Source organism: Vanrija albida, assembly GCF_041260175.1.
Source record: "Vanrija albida strain AlHP1 chromosome Unknown contig_2, whole genome shotgun sequence".
Classification (NCBI taxonomy): domain Eukaryota; kingdom Fungi; phylum Basidiomycota; class Tremellomycetes; order Trichosporonales; family Trichosporonaceae; genus Vanrija; species Vanrija albida.
Window position 1 is genome coordinate 1,543,615 of NW_027191421.1, and position 20,231 is coordinate 1,563,845.

Below are 20,231 nucleotides of genomic sequence, written 5' to 3' on the forward strand. Positions count from 1 at the left end.
CAGAGGGCAAGAGGGGTGGATTCACTGGCGAGTTGTACCGCCATCAAATCATCAAACCGCACCTTGGACCAGCTTTCCGCCGCTGGAACAACAACTGGAAGGCCTCAGGAGGTGCCTGGGTCGTCGAGGACGGCAACAATGTGCATTTCACCCCGAATTGCCGCGCAGACAAAGGGTGGTTCAACATGAGAGGCATTTCCACCCTCCCAACTCTCCAGACCTCAACTGCATTGAGAATGCAAGGGGCGGAGCTCGAACGACGTCTCAGCCTTATCTCCCCTCGTCCCACAAACAAGGAACAGCTCTGGGAGGCTGCCAAGCGCGAGTGGGACACAATACCCAAGGAATTCATGAACAAACTCATCCTCAGTATGTGGCTGAGGTGCCACATTCACGAGAATCGTGGTGGCGCAACCATGTTTTGACGTATGCACTCCAAACTTCATAGAATTACTCTAATCGACCGCTGCTATCTAACAAGCCCAAGAACACAATGCATGCTTCAGCGGTTGTGGACTTGGTCTATTTGGCCAGAGCCGCCGTAAGTTGCGGTGGTGTATACAGTACCGTGCGGAAGCCTTTCGTCCACGATCTTCGCGTCGATAACTGGAGTATGTAAGGTGGCGCCGTCGTAGTTTGATCTCTACATATGTTACTCTATTCACGTCCTAAGCAACAGGAGGAAGGTAGGGACATACCCATAGAACCTCCCGCAGCGTTCCAGCCTTTCCAGCATTTCCATCCTCTCCACCCTTTCCACCCTTTCCACCCTTTCCACTCTTTACACCCTTCCCGCTCTTTCCAGCCTCGGCCCTTCCTCTCCTCTCCTCTTCCCACCGCTGTGAAAACAACCCACAGAGTGGGAAGACACTATGACGGTACCCGCACGGCGGAGAAGACAAAACAGCAGCTCGTTGACCACATGCCTGTCTGCGTCCGAGAGAACCGCGCATTGGGGAAAACCAAATGCGTTCCCCTCTTCCCCTCCCCTTCCGCCCTCACTACCTTGACCTCGACAGTCTTGAGTAAGCTTGGGTGGAGCTGAAATGTCTCTCGAGTGAGGAGTTCAACTGTGGAGCTTTGGGAGGAGTTGGAGCTTTTTCAGGGCAGATTCGGACCGAAACCCACTGCCTTCCTTCGTTCCTCGTCAAGCTGATCGAGGTCGTTGAGTGTCACTCGCAGCACCGAAAGTCCTAGCCGCGCGCTGGCGGGGCCTCCTATGACTCCATTACCCAAGTACATACCCAATATAGATATCTCTACACGATCTTATGCCTTCTCCGCCTCCGCCGCCTCTCTGCTCTCCTTAACCGGCCGATCGCCGACCTGCTTCTCTCCCGCCTGCGAGACCAGCCCGATGCCGTGTAATGACGCGGCAGCGATCACGAGCGCGAGCAGGGACAGTGCGGACGAGAGCCAGAAGGCCGCCTGCAGGCCGCGGTGGATGGCGTCGACATGGTCGAGCCCGCGCGCCTGCCACTTCTCGCGCACCGACGTCGCGGCCACCGACGTGAACGTGAGTCCGAACGACCCGCCGAGCTGCAGAATCGTCTGCCACAGCGCGCCGCCGACGCTCTGCTCCTGCGGGAGCGCCATGCGCGACACGAAAATCGACCCCGTGGGCAGGATGAAGTCGGCGCCCACGACCCACAGGTACATTGCGTTGAAGGGGAAGGTCCAGTACAGCTGGTTGCGGGAGGAGACGGCGAGGAAGATACCCGAGAGGCTGGGGTCAGCGGGGCCTAGCAGGGTGGACTTACGCTGTCGACGCGAGGCCGATGCACGCGATCGCCACTGTCGGGAGGATGTGCACGAGCCTGCTGACGATGAAGACGCAGGTCAAGCCGGCGATGGGGCAGGGCAGGAACCGCAGCGCCGCGCCCATCGACCCAGTCATCTGCACCTGCTGATAGAACAGCGTGGCCTGGTATCCGGTCGACACGAAGCCCATCCAGGCGGTAAATCCGACGAGGTACATGGCCGCCAGGCGCCCGCGCGCGCGCGTGAACAGCGCGAGGCGGAGGAGCGGCGGGCGTGACGTGCGGTGAATGACGTGGTACTCCCAGAAGAAGAAGGCTGTGATGAGGACGATGGAGATGGCGAAGCAGGCGGGGATGTCTGGGGTGTCAGAGTGCCACCAGCTACAGCACTTACATGGCGTGCGCCACCCCTTTGGCGCGCTGGCCGCGTCGCTGACCGAGAACTGGAGCAGCACGAGCCCAGCAGTGATCAGGAACGCGCCGACCCAGTCAACGCGTCGGTCGTGACCCTCGTCATGGCGGTCGCGCGGGACAAAGTACATTGCGAGCAGGGCGATGCCAAAGGCCAGCCCGGCGAACATCCACACGACGGGTCGCCACGTCTTGTCCGTGTAGCTTGCCAGCACGCCACCGAGGATGATACCGGTGCCGCCGCCAATGGGGGCGCCGGCTGCGAACATGGCGAAGGCCGTCGCACGCTGCTTGCCGTGGATGTTGGCGCCGATGATGCCCATGGCGGAGGGGATTCTGGGAGTCAGCTCTATCGATGCCACGACTCACCCCATGGAAGCTCCGGCCCCGGCCAGAGCCCGGGTCACGATAAACGCCGGGCCAGAGTGCAGGAACGCGCCAACCAGACACCACAGGGCGTACCACAGCATGCCGATGATGAAGCACAACTTGCGGCCGTACACGTCTGCCAACCTGCCCGAGAGCAGGAGGAAGCAGCCCGACGTCAAGCTGTACGCCGACGCGACCCACTGCAGGTCGGCCTCCTTGATTCCCAGCTCGGTCTGGATGAGCGGGAGCGCGATGTTGAGGCCCTGCTGCCCGCCGGCGCTCATGCACATGACGGCCGTGCCGAGGGAGACGAGGCCGATGCGCTGGGCCCTGGACAGCTCTGGCGGCGCAGCGGCGGGCGCGATGTCGTCTCCGGTATCGGCCTCGCCGGCTGCCTCGGCTTCCTTCCAGTCGCTCGCCGCTCCCAGGCTCGGTTCCCGCCCACTCGTACCCGGGACAGCCGCGCTCGGGCCATCACCCCGGGGCGGTTTATCCCGTTTTTCTTCGTCGTCCTCATTGTCCGAGCCTACGACGGTCGGTGTCGCTGGCGCCGTGGGGCCGAAACTTGGCTCGCGCGGGATTCCCGGTAGTGGGGGAGGTGGTGTTGACATGTCGGCGCCTCGGCTGCGTCTCGCGTTGTCGTCGGGGGAGGGGGTGTCAATCGCGCCACGAGCACTCGCTGGGCGTCCGTCTCGAATTATCAATACATGGGGCGGGTTCACACCTCGGCTGCACCTTTATGTACTGCTGCTGCAGGCACGGAAACTGCGGCCGGGTTGATCCAGAGATTTTGCGGGCCGGTTACAGCCCCTCGTTCGGCTATGGCCGTGGGGGAGGAAGTTGCGGAGGGAGTTGCAGCGGGCAGGCTGCTTGGTCATTGCGCCGCGGCGCCACTGTCGACCTCTTGCCCGAGCGTGTGACCTTCCGTGTACTCTGACTCGGGAAGTTTCCGCTCCGCTCCACGCTGAATGCATAGAGTATTTATTGCAGCTTGCAGCTCGCCGAGACGCCAGTCGGTGCCATGCTCGGGCCGGCCCCGAGTCGTTTTGACCCCTCCGCGCAGAGCCACCGCCTGCGGCCAACGACGACCACCGACCGAGCCTGACACCGAAAACGCCGGTCGAGAGTATTTGAGCCTGACACACCACGTGGCGCCAACCACGCATCGACCACATCCGGCCACATCGTCCATCGCGGACCGTGGACATTGCGACATCTTGACCGTCATCTCCACTCACTTCGGCTCGTTCCCGCACACCATGCCCGCACCCAAGACCAAGCCTGCCGCGGCTCCCGCCGCTGCGGGCAAGCGCAGCAAGGTGTTCACGCCCCGCCCGCCCCTCTCCGCCGCCGAGCGCCTCCCCAAGCTCTACCGCGCGCTCACGGACCAGGTCAACGACGGGTATTTTGACAACGCCAAGCAGACGTGCAAGAAGAGTGGGTTGGCGTCATGGGCAGCAGCTGACCCCAGTCCTCACGCTTGACCCGGAGTCCACCTCGGCGTTCCAGACGCTCCTCTTCCTCCACCTCCACACGGACGACTATGCCGCCGCGCTCGAGCTCGTCACCAAGCCGCCGTCGCCGGCGCCCCCGCCCCTCGAGTTTGAGCGCGCGTACTGCCTTTACCGTCTGAACCGCGAGCGTGAGGCTCTCGACGCGCTGGTCGCCATCCCCAACCACAGCCGCCGGGAGAACCACCTGGAAGCCCAGGTTGTGAGTGCTGGCGATGACGCAGGCGAGGAAGGATGCTCACCCCGCAGCGCTACCGTCTCGGCGAGTTTGAGGCCGCGCAGAAGATCTACAATGACCTCCTGACTGGGCTCTCTACCGTGAGTAGTTGACGTCGTAGTCTTCAGATCCAACCGCTTACAACGCAGAGCTCGACCGAGTACGACGACATCCGCACCAACCAGTCTGCCGCCGACACGCAGCTCGACTTTGTCACGCGCGATTACCAGGCCCAGCTGTCGGCTCCTGCGATCGAGTCGCCTGGCTCGGGCATCAAGGCGTACACGCCGACGGCTGCTGACCTCGAGAGCCATGTCCCTACTGTGCCGTCGGGCTGGTCGCGTGGCGGCGTCAAGCCAGGCGACAAGCCTGTGCCGACCCCTGCGCCCGTCGCCTCGTCGTCGGCGGCACCCAAGCCGCGCACCAAGCCCCGCCACAAGCTGCCCAAGGGCGCCGTCGCGGGCAAGGCCTTTACCCAGGACGTGAGTCGCGTGACGTCTACCAAGGCCAACGTGCTGACTCTCCCAGCCCGACCGCTGGCTCCCGCTCCGCCAGCGCGCGTCGTACGCCACGCCTGTGGTCAAGAAGAAGGGAGGAAAGGAGCAGACTGGTCTTGGGACGCAGGGCAGCTCTGCGCCCGCGGCCGACAACCACGGTGGAAAGAGCGGCGGAGGCGGAGGCGGCAACAAGAAGAAGGGGAAGAAAAAGTAGGCGTAGAGGTGTTTGCAGACTCAACACCGATCTCGTGGCCCCATCATGCATGCATATGGCTCTCTGTGCTGTTGTGGCCGGCGTTGCAGTAGAATGGTTGCACTCGTCGTCAAAGTCGTCCTCGGCGAAATACTCCCGCCGACCTCCACAATCGCGTCAACCATTGTCTTCGCGCAACAACAAGACGCGCACCTTCCCTCGCTCCTCCCACCACAGCATGCCAGCAGACGACGACTTTGTCATCCTCGAGTCGGACGACGGCTACTCGTTTGTCGTGCCGCGCAACATTGCGATCGCGAGCGGCACGCTCAAGGCAATGCTCGACGAGGACGGTTAGCTCGCCCTATTCCGCGGAGCTCGAGCTGACGCATCCCAGCCGCGTTCCAGGAGGCAGAGAACAAGACGTGCAGGCTGCACTACCGGTGCGTAGGCTCTCCTCCTCTCCGCTGACGCCAGCGGCATCATCGTTCAAAAGGTCATCGAGTACCTCGCGTTCAAGGTGCAGTACGCCGACTTTTCGTCGTCCGACATCCGCGAGGACTTTGCGGATCGCATTGACCCGTACATTGCGCTCGAGCTGTGAGTGGGCGTGGGGGTGTGCCTTGGCTTCGGCTGTTGGCGAGGGGAGGAGACGTGGAGACGCGGAGACGGCGCGCGGAGGGAGGAAGGTGCAAGGAGGTGCCAGCCGTGCAGAGAGTGGCGGCGGCCACACCCACGGCCACCCACGCTGACGCCCTTAGCCTCACGGCGGCCGACTACCTCGACACATGACGACACCCCACCATTGTACAACTACAACCACCATGCATCTATACCAGTCTGCAGGAGCTTGGCCGGTTTATCTTCTTCTGACGACTGGGCTATGACAACGAATGCCCTCGGCCCGCCTCGTAGCGCGGCAGCTGGCTAACTACGGCGCCTTGCCCCTCCACTTGAGCATGCTCTCAGCCACGCCCTTGCCCGCGACGAGGTCGGCGCGGACCTTCTCGTCGGCCTCGTGCGCCGGGCCGACCTTGGCGATGACGTCCTCAGCCAGCTCGACGGGCACGACGATGACGCCGTCGAGATCCGCGACGACAATGTCGCCCGGGCGCACCGTCGTGCTCGGGAACCGCGGCTCCGCGTGGGGCGGGTACGGGTCGATTGTGAGCGTCGCGCCGAGGGCGCGCACGCGCGTGAACGTGCCCGGCCCGAGCGTCGAGTGGTGCCGCGCGAACACGGGGAAGCCGAGCGCGCGGTGCTCGTTGATGTCGCGGAAGCCGCCGTCGAGCACGGCGCCGACGACGCCCTTGGCCTGCGCGGCGGTCGACATGAGCCCGCCCCAGCAGCCCGAGCGGGTGCCTAGGGCGTCAGCGGGCGGGTGGGGAAGGCTGGCTGCTGCCGCTGGCCACGGCACTCACCCTGCGGCGTCGAGATGAAGATGACCGAGCCGGGCGGCGCGCCGTCGACCTGGCGTCAGCGGGGCTGCAGCGCAAACGTACAAAGTGCTGCGCGGGCTTGCTCTTGTCCGGGTGCGCGACGGGCACCATCTGGCGGGGTCAGCTGGGCGGGAGGGGCAGCGGCAGCGGGCACGGTGCCACACACCTCGACAGTGAAGGCCGGGCCGGCGATGCGCGTGTCGCCCGCCTCAAAGAGGGGCGAGTACATCTTGAGGTCGGGGACGAGGCCGCCGGATGGCACGCCGAGCTTGAGCAGCGCGTCGGCGATCTGAGCAGGCGGGCGTCAGCGAGCCGTGTACACCAGTGAGCGAGGCAGCGCCCACCTCGCAGGTCGAGAGCTCGCGCAGCTTGGTGGCGAGGGCGCGGGCAGCCATGTTGTCCTGTGGTGCTTCTGACATGGGCGGTGGTGGGAGCGTCATTGCTGCTATCGCGAGGGCGACACCCGATCGTGGTGTGCGACCCGGCTAGTCGCGAGTCGCTGGCCCGAGGCGCGAGGCGTCGCCTCAGTCGTCACGATCGTCATATCTCGTCTCGCCCGAAGGCGTCCGACGCCACGTGGGAATTAGGTTCCGGGGTATTAGAAAATCCCCATTAGAAACCCCACGTGGCTGATTACGCCACCGTCCTAATGACCCGCCTAATCGGCGTTTCCGCCCCCAACCAGTCATGTGGCAGACGCGGACCGCCGGCCCCCGCACTCGCTCGCTGGGGAATGTAGGTTTGGAGTCGACAAAGACGTGCTGCAAGTCGTCCTTAGCCGTCGACGTTCACAACAACAAGCAGCAACAACCATGGCGTGAGTGCGGCGCCGTGGGCAGTGGGCTCCGGAGGGCAACGCTAACTCTCCCAGGTCGTGAGTCACCTGCCCCGGCTCCCCAGTCACAGCTCACCCCCGCCCCCAGCCGCTTCGTCAACTGGCTCAAGTCGCCCGAGGGCCGCAGCTACTTCTTCAGTGGGTGCTGGTGTTTTGCTGCGCTGACGCAAAGGCACGCACTTCTGGGGCCCGGTTAGTCTGATCTCGCGCGGGGGGGCAGCGCGTACGGCGGAGGGCAGGGCGCGCGCACACGCTGCCGAGTTGTCATGCCGCACGCGACGCGCGCCGCCCGCGCTGCCACCCGGCACAACACGGTCCACGCGCCGATACTAACACCACAGGTCGCCAACTGGGGTCTGCCGCTCGCTGCCATCGCCGACGTCGTCAACAAGGACGAGGAGTACATCTCTGGCGTCATGTCGCCCACGCTCGCCGTGTACTCGTGAGTGTTGCTGTTGCCGTGCGACTGCGTCACACCCGCTCACACCACCAGCATGATCTTCATGCGCTTCGCGTGGCGCGTCCAGCCGCGCAACTACCTCCTCTTCGCGTGCCACGGCACAAACGCCGCCGCCCAGTCGCTGCAGGAGCTCCGCTTCCTCAACTACTGGTACTTTGGCGGCCGCCAGAAGAAGCACCCCGAGCTCTACAACGCCGACGGAACACCCAAGCCCGAGGAGGAGCTCAAGGAGGCCGCCGCGGCCGCCGGCGAGCCCTCCAAGGTGCTCGCCGCCGTCGACGCCGCCAAGAGCGCGAAGAGCGCCTAGACGCAAACCATCTAGCATAGAGCATCGCGCACCGGCATGCTTTGTGTACGCGGGCGTGCTGGACGTGAGACACGGGCCCGGTCGGTCGATAGCACCCGACGCGGCGGGGATAGGGGTACATAGGATACAGAAAATGTTTCTAAAATCGCAGGCGCGAGTCTGCTGCCAGAACGATGTAGCGATGGCAGGCAATACAGGGGGGCGGTGGGGGGTATGGGGAGGGGACGGTACGGGCGATGATGTACGCGGCGGCAGAGAGCAGCAGGGCCAGACAGCCTGCCAGACAGCCTGTCACACACCCCACTGTCTACTTCAGCGACGTCTGCGCTCCGCGCAGTGCGAGGTACGACTGATCCACACCAGGGCCGAGATTGCGGACAATGGTCCACACCTCGACGCCCTTGTACCGCAGCTTGGTGCGCGGGTCGGTGTACGCCGCCTGCAGGCCCGTGATATCGCAGTACTTCTTCGCTGGCAGGAGGGAAGGCGGCGCGGTTGGTGTGTGGTCTGGCGGGTCAGCACGATCCACATGAGCCAACCCACAGGTAATGATCTCCCGGTGGATGACCTCGTCGCCGAGCCCGTCAATCTCCATCTTGTCGTCGTCGTCGTCGGCCGGCGTCACAGTCCCGCTCATGACGCTCTCGTCGTCAATGGTGAGGGGCGTGTTGAACCCCGAGCGGTTGGCGTTGGCGCGCGCACGCTGCGCCGCTGCGCCCGAGAGCACCTTTGTTCTGCCGACGGGGTTCTCCTTCTTCTTCTTCTTCTGCGGCTCAATCGTCTCGCCGCGCGCCTTGGCCGCCGTCTGCGCCGCCGACAGGAACCCGTCGCCGCCCGACACGCGCTCGCGCTCGAGCGTTAAGATCTGCTTGACGTTCTTCTTGAAGCCGGCAGCCGAGGCGCCCGACGCCGTGCGCGCCGGCATCTTGGACACAAAGTTTGCGTTCTTGAACGGGCGCGGCGTGTCAGCATAGTTGAGCTGGTCGAGCAGCGTCTGTCGGCGTCAGCGGGGAAGGTGGTGAGCGCATGCGGCAAACGTACGGGCCCCTCATCGGCTGCTGGCGCCGGCGTGCTCGCGTTCGACTTGCGAGGACCGTTTCGTGGAGGCGGTTTTGGTGGCCTGCGCGGGGGCATGTTAGGGGGGTGATGCGGTGGGGAAGGGATGTGGAGCATTGACACTGTGACTCACATTATATAGTGTGTGTTGGTGGGCGGCACGCGCGTTGGTGCTGGTGCGGTAGGTGGGTGCGGTAGGTGGTTGAACGAGGGAAGAGCGAAGCCATCACAATGACACTGTCGGTGGGCGGGCGGGCGGCACGACGCGGCGTTGCCGGCGTTGGCTCCGTCATCTCTAAACCTTGGCCCCATCACGTCGCTTTGTTGTCGTCCTTCGGCCATCGCATCAGTCACCCCCCGCCCCGCCTTCATTCCTCGGGCTGGCACGCCGCGATAGCCCACGACGGCGCAGCCCACAATGTCCCTCTTCTCCGGCATAAAGTTCACCTCGGAAAAGGCAAAGTCGCTGGCTGCCGAGGCCGAGGGCGCCGCGGCATCAACGCCCTCAAAGGTGTCGGTGTCAACACCAGCTGTGGAGGCCCCGAAGCCAAGCTCGAGGCCGCAAGCAGAGGCCCCCAAGGCGGCGGTGCCGTCCTCGTCCTCGTCCACACCGTCCGCGGCTGCATCTGCCGCGGCCTCTGCCGCACTCAAGTTTGCCCCGCGCCTCCACAAGCCGAAACCAGTCTCGCGACCCGCCATCTCCCCGGCCGTCTACTCGGCGCTCGCGACGGCCCCAGCAGCGGCGGTCGTCGAAGCTGCTCCGGTGCTGAATACCCCGGCCGATGCTTCAGACGACAAGCCGCGCGCGCCGGCCATGACGCTCGCTGCGGCCGACAAGGACCGGAAGCGCGAGCGCGAGCGCGGCGACGAGGGCCAGAAGCGCAAGAAGAAGAAGGTGGGTGGCTGGCGGGGCGCGATGAGCTGACGGGACAGAAGAAGCGCAGACAGGAATGGGTAGCGCATACGTTCCAGCCCGACGAGGACTACGACCCCAACAACCCCAACGACCTGGGCGAGTACCAGAACTACAGAAAGAAGCTGCGCGAGGAGCGCCGCGCGCAGCTACTCGAGCTGAGGCGGCGACGTGCCGCCGGCGAGCTCAGCGACGACAGCAGCGACTACTCGGACAGCAGTGATGACGCAGGGCCGAGACGCGATGCGCCGAAGGCATGGGCGCCGCCCAAGGCGTACTCCCCGCCCCCGGCGAGGTCAATAGCGCGGCCCCCACCGCCGCGAAGCCCGCCCCGCGACCCGCCCCCTCCGAGGGATGTGCCGCCACGGCCGCCTGCCGCCGCGACGGGCGACGATGCGTATGCCCGGCGCGCGGCCATGTCGACTGCGGCGACAGGAGACGACGCGTACGCCCGTCGTGTGGCCATGAGCCAGGCAGCGACGGGAGACGATGCGTACGCCCGTCGAATGGCACTGTCCCAGCCAGCGGCACCACCACCGCCTCCCGCTGCTCCGCCCCGATTCCAGCCCCCACCAGCGCACCTGGTTGCCGGTGCCCCTGCGCCGTTCCGCCCTCCGCCAGCGCATCTCGCATCCGGCGCGCCCCCGCCGCCGCCACCACAGACGCTCCCTCGGCCTCCTGTGCAGCCGCCGTTCCCACCACGGGTGCCACCGGCTCCTGTCGCAGCGGAGCCTAGCACCAACGCCGACCCAGAATTCGCGCGCCAGCTCGAGGAGAAGAAGCAGCAGCTTGCGGCCATTGCCGCCAAGTTCAAGGGGCTCGCGCCGGCACCCCCGCCGCTCACCGAGGAAGAGTGGGTAGCAGGTCCACTCTGTTCGTTACCCAGCTGACATCTCGCAGCAAGAGCCTCCCATTCGCCGAGAGGAGTAAGTTCAATCAACGATACCCAGCTGACCGTAGTGATGAAACGATGGGGCCACAAAGAAGGCCAAGGCATTGGTGCTCGTGGCGACGGTATCGTTCACGCCTTGAGCGCCGAGCATGTCGCCGTTGGCGACGACCCGAACAAGCCGCTCTCGAAGCGCGCGCTGGCCAAGCAAAGAGCTGCTAAAGCGAACGCCAAGAACAAGAAATGGGTGCAGGCTGCGACATCACGCGGGCGAATTATCAATGCCAATGAGGACGAGCGGCTGCGACAAGAGCGCGAGAGGCTCGGCGAATCGAGCCGCATCATCTGCCTCACGGGGCTCGTGGCGGGTCCCGACGATGTGGACGAGGACCTTAGTGATGAGATTGGCGAAGAGTGTTCCAATCACGGGTATGTGGCGTTGTGTGTCGTGTGCGCAGTGACTAACCCACACAGCATTGTCGAACGCGTCGTCCTCCACATGGTCGAGCCGCCACCGCCCGAGCCAGCTGACTGCCTGCGTGTGTTTGTCGTGTTCTCAGGCATGGCTGGCGCATGGCGTGCCACCAAGCAGCTCGACGACCGGCTCTTCGGCGGCAGAAAGATTGTGAGTGCGTGTGGCTGAGTCCGGCTGACATCCAGCGCGCCCGCTACTATGACGAGACCAAGTTCGACGCTGGGGAGCGAGACGGCCCGTTGTGAGCTCCGGCGTCGGGACTCTGGAGAGTCAGACTGTACCTGCATATCCCACTACACCTGTCCCGTTCTAGATCGACCACTATCAGTAGCATGCATTACAGTGTAGCATTTGGACACTTGTGCTGCAACAACAACAACTGAGCTCACGTGGGATTGCTTCCGTCGCCGTCCGTCAGTCGCGTCCGAGCCGGTTGCCGCGTTGCGTTCCTTGGATGTTTACGAGTTGTTGACGGCGCAACCACCACTCAACAATTACATACAATGGCATCGTCGAGGACAGCAGCAGGCTCGTCCCGGGTACCTTTCACGCCGCGGCCGTCGCGGCGCACGACGAGCGGCCATTTGACCAAGCACGAGTTCAACCAGGTGCGCTGCATTGTTGACAACGGCGGCTGATCCCCCAGGTGGCCGGGACGCTAGCGTCAGTGCGCCGTGTTCCCCGGGAAGACATCTTCGAGGAGCTCGACCTTTCCGGCGAGGCGGGTGCGATCCTGCGCGAGCGCGACCCGCAGCCCGTGTTCGAGCGGCGGCAGCCAGCGCGCCCGGCGTCCGAGCAGCGCGAGCGCGAGCGGCCGACGTCCCACACGTCGGTGCGTCGCGTCGCTGAGACGGCGCCGTCGAGCTCGCGCGCGAGCTCGTCGCTCTCGACACGGAGGGAGAGGGAGTACGGTCACGGGCATACGCACGCGCGCTCGCGCGACTCGCGCGACGGCAAGGTGCTGGAGCGCAACGTCGACATCGAGGTCGTCGTGCGCAACGACGTGCCCGTGCCCGACACGCCGCAGCCGGCCGCTGAGCGCAAGCTCCTGGACGGCGTGCCCCTCGACGTGCAGGAGGCGTGGATATGCGAGGACATGCTCTTCGTGCTCCAGGGCGTCGAGGGCTCGCTTATCCGCTATGCGGAGGACTATGACCCGTTGGATGCGGACCAGCGCCTGCGCGGTGCCCGCTGGCGTATTGACCCGAGCTTGGGTGGGTTTGGGGATGGGTTACTGGGGCTGACGAAAGATCCGTCACTGCTGAGTTTGATCAACCGGCTTCTGCCGCTGGCGACCTTCTTCACGTCGGTCGAGGCGTCGATCGAGATCAGGAATAGCCCAGAGTGTGGCATGGTCAGCCATGCGCTCGGGAGCGGAATCCGGGGCATGCTCAAGGTGAGCTGTGGGCTGGGCTTGGCTGACAGCAGGAATACCGCGTCCTCACGGCCCAGCTCGAGTCCCTCTTCCTCACCTCGGCGACGTTCACCCTCCAGACCCTCTACTTCCACCTCCACCCCACGCTGCACACCATGTCGCTGCTGTCGTCGCTGTGCCTCGCGCTCGAGGCGGACGAGACGGCCGCTGGCGACGCGTCTGATCTGTCAGACGACGATGACGACGATGAGCTGGACGGCAAGGCAGAAGAGCTCGGCCTCGGCGGCGCAGGGCTCAAGGGCCTGATGAAGAACATCCGTGCGCAGAAGGGGCTCTCGGCGTCAGGGCCAGTCGTCGGCGGTGAGGTCCTCGGCATCATCTGCGAGCGCGAGGCGACCATGAGCGGGTGGGTTCCAGGAACGGGTCCTTCACTAACCCATCCAGTGACCCAACAGCAACGACGCTGCACTCACAGCTGCTCGTCCACGCGTCGCAGCCCTATTGCCGCATGCTGCTGCAATGGATTCAGACGGGCTATCTCTCCGACCCATTCGAAGAGTTCATGGTCAAGGAGAGCGGGTACATCAACAAGGGCGTGCTAGAAAGCGACTACACGGACGAGTACTGGGACCGGCGGTACACAGTGGGTTGGCAGCGCTGGGCTTGGCTGACCGCAGTTACGGGACGGCTCGTCGCTCGCGGCGTCCAAGGGGCCCTCGCTCACATCTGCTGTGCCACCACCACGGGCGGGTACGAACCGCCTGCCTGGTGGCGCGTGCATCCCGTCGTTCCTTCAGCCATGGAAACACAAGATCCTCCTTGCGGGCAAGTACCTCAACGTCATGCGCGAGTGTGGTATCGAGGTCAAGAAGCCGGGCGAGGTGGACACGGACGGCGACAAGGATATTGTCATGAACGAGACCAAGTGGGTGTGAAGAAGTTACTGTCGTTGACCCACACAGGTTCTACAAACGCATCGAAGACGCATACATCTACGCAAATCAGAGCCTGTTGAGACTTCTCGTCGAAGAACAAGAACTCATCCCACACCTTCGGTAGGTATCTTGTTATCTGAGTCCTACCTAACCGCAGCTCCCTCAAACACTTCTTCTTCGCCGATCAGTCCGACTTCCTGACCAACTTCCTTGACCTCGCGAGTGCCGACCTCACACGCAAGCCTGCCAAATCAGTGTCAATACAGAAGCTCCAGTCCCTGCTCGACCTTGCGGTGCGAAATCCCGCGTCGTCGAGTTCAAACGACCCATACAAAGACAACCTCAAGGTCACCATGGCGTCCCAGAACCTGTACGACTGGCTCCTCAAGATTGTGTCGCACCATGGGAGCATGACTGAGGGTGGAGATATCGACTTTGGAATGGACTTTGCCCTCGACAGCGCACCCAAAAAGGACGGCGACACGCTCGTGGGCATCGACGCCCTCGCCTTCGACTACACGGTCAAGTTCCCCCTCTCCCTCGTCATCTCACGCAAAGCCATCACGCGCTACCAGCTCATCTTCCGCTTCCTCGTCCACCTCCACCACCTCGAGTCGGCCCTGTCGGCCATGTGGCTCGAGCACAAGGCGCCAATGTGGCGCGACTCGACTGGCAACGCCGACATGGACCAGTGGAAGGCGCGCGTGTTTGCGCTGCGTGCCCGCATGCTCGCGTTTGTGCGCCAGATTCTCGCATACGCCACTGGCGAGGTCCTCGAGTCCAACTGGCGCGCCCTCGAGGCCAAGCTCGCCAATGTCGGCACTGTTGACCAGCTCATGCGCGACCACGTCGACTTCCTCGACACCTGTCTCAAGCAGTGTATGCTCACCAACTCGAAATTACTCTCTGTGAGTTGCCCTATTGACGGCCGCAACTAACACCCCCAGGTTTACTCCAAGCTCATGAAGACAATGTCGGCATTCGTCTCGTACCAGGACTCATTTAACAAAGTCCTGCAACGCTTCAAGGCCGACCCCCTCACCGAGTCGGACGCGGCCAAGGCTGCGCACCGGTGGAACGTCATCAACAAGTTTGAGATCAACTACAACCACCACAGTAACGTGAGTGATGCTGGACCGTCGACTGTAGACACCACGACTAACCTGCCCAGCTCCATCTCGACGCTGTCACCTACAATGCCGGCTCTGAAAATGTCGTCTTGTTGGCGCTCGTCACGCGCCTGCACCAAACAACATTGAGATCGTAGCCCACCCTGTCATGACGGGCCCCCTGTACACCTAGACCCCGACCTTATAGTAGTAGTAGATGCAGCAGCTCAATGCCCCAGCTTTATCTATACGGTTCATCACTATACATGCGGCATCTATGTTGTCCACATGTGCAAGTTTGATGGTATCACAAGAGGCGTAATTTCGTGACACGACAGACCAGCTCAAGCCCCTCTGGGGAATCGAGACCAAAACCCAACGAAAATGCTATGACTACACGTGCAGATATGCTGCGAACCCCGTTTCGTTCTCCCACCAGTCGGGCACGGCGGCGTGCAGTGGCGGCAGTGGCGACAGCGACGGCGCGGCGCGCGAGGGCGACAGAGTCTCCACAGCACAAGTGGAATAGGTGGGGATATAAATGGAGATTAGAAAGACACCGAACACGAATATCCGAAAGTATGTAGGTTTAGAAGCACTGGTGGGGTGTTAGCAGGTGCCTATGACTGCGATGCCACATGGTACTTGCCTTGAGCTTCTGGTCAGAGCGCTTGGAGACCTTGGCGTCAACCATGCGGTCAAGCTTGGCCTTGTACTGGGCAACCTCGTTCCGTGCACCCTCAAGGCGCTGGCGGTCGGCGATGCGCTCGTACTGGGCGTCGGCCAGCTCGTTTTTCATCTCAACAACGTCGCGACGGAGACCGTCACGCTCGCGCTTGAGCTCGGTGAGCTCACGGTTGACGTCGTCGACGCGGACCTTGAGCTTGCTGTTGTTCTTGCGGAGCTCGACGAGGTCCTTGCTGAACTGCTCATTGTTGCGCTGCTCGGCGGCGAGCTTGGACTCGACCTCCTGCATCTTCTCCTTGGCCTCGGAGACCTGGGCAAGGGCGTCCTCGCGGTCGGCAATGGCCTTGTCGCGGTCGTTCTCGGCCGAGGTAAGCACAGAGTCGGGGCGAATAGAGCCCTCGTGGGTCTCGTAGCGCGACGACCGTGTGCTGTCGATGGAACCCTCGTGGTGAGATGTCCTGGGAAGCGAGGCGTTGGTAAGGGCAGGCGAGAGGACAGCCTCGCGACCAGCAGGAAGTGGTGGGAGGGGTGCTGTGGGGGGAGGGCCAATGGGTGGGAGCTTTGTACGCGAAGAGCGCGAGTCGAGGATCGAGATCTTCGAGTCGCGGTTCTTGTACTCGGCAGCCATGTGCTTGAGCTCCTCCTTCTCGGTCGAGAGGACCGAGCAGCGGTTCTCGAGCTCGGCAAGCTTGCTCAGGTCGGATGAGCGCTGGAGCTGGTGCTCGTCGCGAACACGAGAAAGCTCGAAGCGAAGCTGGTCGGACTTGACCTTGAGCTGGCGCTTCTCCTCCTCGGCAGCGGTAAGCTCCTTCTCCATGTCCTCCATGGCAGCAACGACAATGTTGTGCTCCTCGAGAGCAATCACCGTCGAGGCATCAGGGCGGGACGCAAGCTCCTTCTCGGCCAGTTCCTTGGCCTCCTTGGCGGAATTCAGCTCCTCGCGGACGCTCTGCAGCGATGCAGTCGTCGCCTCGAGCTCCTTCTGCAGTGTGTCGCACACCTCGACGTGACGGCTGTCGAGGTCCTCGACCTCCTTGTGGTGTGTGGAGACGAGGGCGTCGCGCTCGGCCTGATGGCGTCGTCCAGTCGCGGCGAGCTCCTCCCAGGCGGCATCCAGGGCCGACTTGATTTCACTCGACTCCTGGAGCTCGCCACGGTGGCGGACATCGAGGTCCTCGAGGCTAGAGCGGTGGGACTGAAGAAGCTCGTCCAGTTCAGCCTGGTGCTGCTTCTTAATCGCCTGGAGCTCCTGCTCCATCGCCGTGATGGACTCGGTGTGCTCGTCCTCGATCGAGTTCATGGCCTTGTTGTGCGAGTCGTAAATCTTCTCAATCTCGTCGGCATGCTCCTTCCTCAGGCGGTCAATGACCTCCTCGGTGTTGAGCTGGGAGGCGCTGGTGGCAATGGTCGTGCCCTGCGAGAGCGTCTTCTTCAGGTAAAGGATCTCAACCTCACGCTGCTTGAGCTGGGCGTCGCGGTCCTGCAAAGACTTTTGCAGCAGGTTGAGGTCAATCTCGAGGCTCTGGGCTGAACGCAAAGGCTTCGAGTCGAAGGGCATGCTCTGGCGCTTGGGCGAGCGGTCAAGCTTGGGGGATCTCTCAAAGGCAATGAGGCCGTTGCCAGGTGCGCTCCACGAGTAGCGAGGCGACGAGCCCGAGTAGGACAGGGCCGATAAACCTTGAGACAAGGAAAGGGGGCGCAGAAGTCTCGGCTCACCCTGGGCCTGGCGCGTGCGGAAGTCACCAGAACGGAATGAGCTGTATGGTGACCGCTGCGAGTTGAGGGGGTCTTCGTGGATCTGGGGCGAAACAGTTCGGCTCGCAAGCTTTGGCGTTTCCAGCGTCGTGTCCGACTCGCTCGACTCGCCAGTGCTTCCCCTCTTGTTGCCGCCCTCGTGGTCGTCATCCTGGTCGGTCTCGAGCTCCTCGTCCTGCTCTGCTGGTGGGTCGAGAACAGGCGTGGCGGGAGCGGCAATGTGCTGCTCAAGATCACGGAGCCTGAACTGGAGCGCCTGGTTCTCCCGACGGAGCTTCTCGACCTCGGCGTTCGAGTCCTCGGCAATGGTGCGGAGAACAGGAGGCGTCTCGGGTGGTGTGGAAGGAGTCGCCTTGGAGTCGACGGGGGCGAGCTCGCGCGTCTCGTGCGAGCTGTGAAGACGGCCCTCGAGCTCCTCAATCTTGCGCTCGCGCTCGTCGAGCTCCTCCAGAAGCTGGTCTACTCTGTGATCACTGTGCTCGTTGTGCCCGTTGTCCAGCAACGCCAAACGGCCTTCGAGATCGCGGAATGACTTCTCGCGCTCCTCCGCCTCCTGCTCATAGCGTTCGACAAGGGAAGCAAGCTCATTGGTACGCGATTCGGAGGATGCGACACGAGTCTCGAGCTGCGAGATGTACGTGTTGCTCTTGGCCGCGTCGCCCTTGAGTTGTTGAATGTCCTGGCTGAGGCTGGCGATGACCTCTGTCTGGCGGTCGTCATTGTCGGTAAAGGAGCGGAACTTGGACTCGAGGTCGCGAATGTAGCCCTCGCTCGAGTCGTTTCTTGCTGTGAGCTTGGCAATCCTGGCCTGCAGCTCGGTGACATAGGACTCGTGTTCGGACAGGCGATCTCTGGTCTTGGAGAGCTCGCTGGTTTGGTCCTCGTGGGTCTGCTGGTGAATGGCAGCCTCGGCACGGAGCTCAGCCAGCTGGCCATTCAACGAGGTGACGACCTTCTCGTACTCGAGAACGACGGGCTCGATGGTTTCGTTGAACTGCCTCAGCTTGTCGTCCTCGAGGATGTCGGGGTCGCTAAGGGCCACAATCTCGCGGCACTTTTTGAAGTACTCGTCCTGGAGCTAAAAGCCGAGTCAGTCACGCTAATCCCAAAACGAGGCCAAAAGACTCACATGACTAAAGTCATCTTCGAGGTCAGCGAGCTTGTTGCTGAGGTCAATGACCTGGCGCTGCAGGACATCGTCGTCGTGGCCGTCAGGAGCCTCTGCCACCTTGTTAATGGCGCGTGGCTCGGTCTCGAGGCCGGCGATCTTTGTCCGCAACTTGAGGACCGTGTTGCGCAGGTGGTCAATGTCGTCCCAGCCAACCTCCTGCTGGTTCTTGGTGACCGCGTTCTTGATTTTCCGAGCGCGCGAGGCGTAGTTGATCGTATTGATCGTCTCGTTGATGTTGAACTCGACCGGAGAAACACATGCAATCATTGTCGTCATTGCGTTGCCACCAATCGAGTCTAAGTGGCGTCGTCAGTTGTCACGCCCCAACCAAATAGCCGTCACACATGGGCGTACTTACCCTGCAGCAACCTCGTGAGCTTTGAGTCACGGTAGGGCACATGACCGCGGTTCTTGGACGGCTCGGCGACTGAAAGGGGTAATGTCAGCACTGCGTCTCCGTAACGATAAGTGAATACTTACGCGCCGAGATGACATTGCCGAGGGCAAGCAGGCCACTGTTAATGGAGATACCCTCCCTCATGCGCTCGCCCTGGGCGGCGGTACGCTTGAGGCGCTCCGAGCCGGCAAGATCGACCATGTTGAACTTGCTGGTGATGGTGACCATGTCGTCGCGGCCATTGAGTGCGCTAACGTGCATGCTGGTGGGCCTGCCGCCGAGCTTTGAGCCAAATGCGGAAGGAGGTGTTCCGCGGAAGGAGACTGGGGTGGTGGAGCGCGATCCCGAGCCCATTGCCATGACCGACATTGGCCTCTTGGACCCGTTGACGCGCGTGTCGTCGTTGACCGAGTCGGCGCGACGAGTTTGTGTCAAGGTGAGGGAGAAGATTGCGTGAGAACGCGAAGATGTCGCGTTCATGTTCGTCTGGCCCGTCTGGCGACGGGTGGATCCCTCCTGAAGGAGGTGCATGACGTCGTGGACGCTGTGGACCTTGACCTCGCGGACGCCGGACCAGACAATGCGGCCATCCTGGTTCTCACGGATAGACACTGGCAGGTCGTTGCTCGACAAGAGGTCAATTAGATCCTCGTTGTAGAGCTCGAGGAAGGAAACACGGCATTCCCAGCTGGCGTTCGGGCCAGATCCCAGACGGATCTCCTCTGCGCGTCGAAACAGGGTCTCGACCGTTCGAGGGATCAGACCGGCGCGGGACGTGTCTGTAATGTCGAGGTAGTCGGCGTCGTCACCCGTGGTGCCCATGGTGTACGACTTGCCCGAGCTGGTTTGACCATAACTGGGAGGCGAGTAAGCGCTGTGCACAAAAAGGGTCCCTAATGAGAAGTACGCACGCCAAAAAGGTCACGTTGAATCCCCGCAGAAACTCTTCGATGCGGTCGCGTGCTGTCGCGTTGTAGACGTCGACCTGGGTCGCGCGCTCTGGAAGGACGCGGTCAAAGGCAAAGGTTGGGTGGCGTTTTGACGTCGACGCGCCTGCGGGCGTGTTGCCGGCCAGAGTAGAGGGGTCGACGCTGACACGGACATCGGTCTGCGAGCTGGGGTGGACAAGGACTGCGCGATGGCGAGGGGGGATTCCATTGTCGGTGGGGTCTGAAGGGCGGATGCGGAGCACTGTGACGCGTCAGAATCATCATGTCTGGCGATGGCTTGCGCATTGACGGCGACATGAATCGTCCGTGTTGCCTACTCACCGACGCGGACCTGGCCTTTGTCGGCCTCGTCGCCAGCTGGCACGGCGGGGAGCGGGTCAGACGGTGGCGCGCTGCCAAAGGCCCTGTATCGCCCCGAGGCCGACTGCGGCCTGGGGATGCTCGAGTAGGCCGTGGGTGATGATGGGGTGGGCGACGCTACGAGCGAGGCCCGTCGGCGCGGAGAAGGGGCGACCGACAT

General features: G+C 63.0%; 9 protein-coding genes across 9 annotated transcripts; 5 read left to right on the forward strand and 4 right to left on the reverse strand.

Moving 5' to 3' along the window:
- Nucleotides 1-1,269: 1,269 nt before the first annotated feature.
- Nucleotides 1,270-3,151, reverse strand: Q8F55_002241 (uncharacterized protein; the record flags this gene model as incomplete). The annotated part of the gene is made up of 4 exons (XM_069350848.1): nucleotides 1,270-1,726; nucleotides 1,761-2,118; nucleotides 2,155-2,507; nucleotides 2,541-3,151. 4 exons carry the CDS (start codon nucleotides 3,149-3,151, stop codon nucleotides 1,270-1,272), a joined length of 1,779 nt encoding a protein of 592 aa, XP_069211234.1.
- Nucleotides 3,152-3,799: 648 nt separating this feature from the next.
- Nucleotides 3,800-4,979, forward strand: Q8F55_002242 (uncharacterized protein; the record flags this gene model as incomplete). The annotated part of the gene is made up of 5 exons (XM_069350849.1): nucleotides 3,800-3,977; nucleotides 4,012-4,253; nucleotides 4,301-4,369; nucleotides 4,418-4,750; nucleotides 4,797-4,979. The coding sequence occupies 5 exons, from the start codon at nucleotides 3,800-3,802 to the stop codon at nucleotides 4,977-4,979; spliced, it is 1,005 nt and encodes a 334-aa protein (XP_069211235.1).
- A 217-nt stretch (nucleotides 4,980-5,196) lies between these two features.
- On the forward strand, nucleotides 5,197-5,750 carry ELC1 (elongin C; the record flags this gene model as incomplete). Its single annotated transcript, XM_069350850.1, has 4 exons — nucleotides 5,197-5,311; nucleotides 5,356-5,401; nucleotides 5,436-5,558; nucleotides 5,720-5,750. The coding sequence occupies 4 exons, from the start codon at nucleotides 5,197-5,199 to the stop codon at nucleotides 5,748-5,750; spliced, it is 315 nt and encodes a 104-aa protein (XP_069211236.1).
- A 139-nt stretch (nucleotides 5,751-5,889) lies between these two features.
- Q8F55_002244 (uncharacterized protein) lies at nucleotides 5,890-6,837 on the reverse strand (the record flags this gene model as incomplete). The annotated part of the gene is made up of 5 exons (XM_069350851.1): nucleotides 5,890-6,320; nucleotides 6,380-6,428; nucleotides 6,461-6,508; nucleotides 6,564-6,686; nucleotides 6,742-6,837. The coding sequence occupies 5 exons, from the start codon at nucleotides 6,835-6,837 to the stop codon at nucleotides 5,890-5,892; spliced, it is 747 nt and encodes a 248-aa protein (XP_069211237.1).
- A 372-nt stretch (nucleotides 6,838-7,209) lies between these two features.
- MPC1 (pyruvate transporter mpc1) lies at nucleotides 7,210-8,009 on the forward strand (the record flags this gene model as incomplete). The annotated part of the gene is made up of 6 exons (XM_069350852.1): nucleotides 7,210-7,214; nucleotides 7,269-7,271; nucleotides 7,321-7,370; nucleotides 7,405-7,424; nucleotides 7,574-7,674; nucleotides 7,726-8,009. 6 exons carry the CDS (start codon nucleotides 7,210-7,212, stop codon nucleotides 7,997-7,999), a joined length of 453 nt encoding a protein of 150 aa, XP_069211238.1. The 3' UTR covers nucleotides 8,000-8,009.
- Nucleotides 8,010-8,306: 297 nt separating this feature from the next.
- IES6 (chromatin-remodeling complex subunit ies6) lies at nucleotides 8,307-9,367 on the reverse strand (the record flags this gene model as incomplete). The annotated part of the gene is made up of 4 exons (XM_069350853.1): nucleotides 8,307-8,506; nucleotides 8,543-8,993; nucleotides 9,041-9,119; nucleotides 9,189-9,367. 4 exons carry the CDS (start codon nucleotides 9,365-9,367, stop codon nucleotides 8,307-8,309), a joined length of 909 nt encoding a protein of 302 aa, XP_069211239.1.
- A 106-nt stretch (nucleotides 9,368-9,473) lies between these two features.
- Nucleotides 9,474-11,577, forward strand: Q8F55_002247 (uncharacterized protein; the record flags this gene model as incomplete). Its single annotated transcript, XM_069350854.1, has 6 exons — nucleotides 9,474-9,950; nucleotides 9,989-10,821; nucleotides 10,869-10,894; nucleotides 10,929-11,286; nucleotides 11,332-11,482; nucleotides 11,518-11,577. 6 exons carry the CDS (start codon nucleotides 9,474-9,476, stop codon nucleotides 11,575-11,577), a joined length of 1,905 nt encoding a protein of 634 aa, XP_069211240.1.
- Nucleotides 11,578-11,835: 258 nt separating this feature from the next.
- On the forward strand, nucleotides 11,836-14,909 carry alp4 (gamma tubulin complex Spc97/GCP2 subunit Alp4; the record flags this gene model as incomplete). Its single annotated transcript, XM_069350855.1, has 10 exons — nucleotides 11,836-11,940; nucleotides 11,979-12,546; nucleotides 12,583-12,728; nucleotides 12,761-13,113; nucleotides 13,152-13,350; nucleotides 13,385-13,632; nucleotides 13,670-13,762; nucleotides 13,800-14,550; nucleotides 14,590-14,763; nucleotides 14,814-14,909. The coding sequence occupies 10 exons, from the start codon at nucleotides 11,836-11,838 to the stop codon at nucleotides 14,907-14,909; spliced, it is 2,733 nt and encodes a 910-aa protein (XP_069211241.1).
- A 431-nt stretch (nucleotides 14,910-15,340) lies between these two features.
- On the reverse strand, nucleotides 15,341-20,231 carry Q8F55_002249 (uncharacterized protein; the record flags this gene model as incomplete). Its single annotated transcript, XM_069350856.1, has 7 exons — nucleotides 15,341-15,349; nucleotides 15,401-18,271; nucleotides 18,323-18,660; nucleotides 18,723-18,791; nucleotides 18,845-19,617; nucleotides 19,673-19,952; nucleotides 20,033-20,231. 7 exons carry the CDS (start codon nucleotides 20,229-20,231, stop codon nucleotides 15,341-15,343), a joined length of 4,539 nt encoding a protein of 1,512 aa, XP_069211242.1.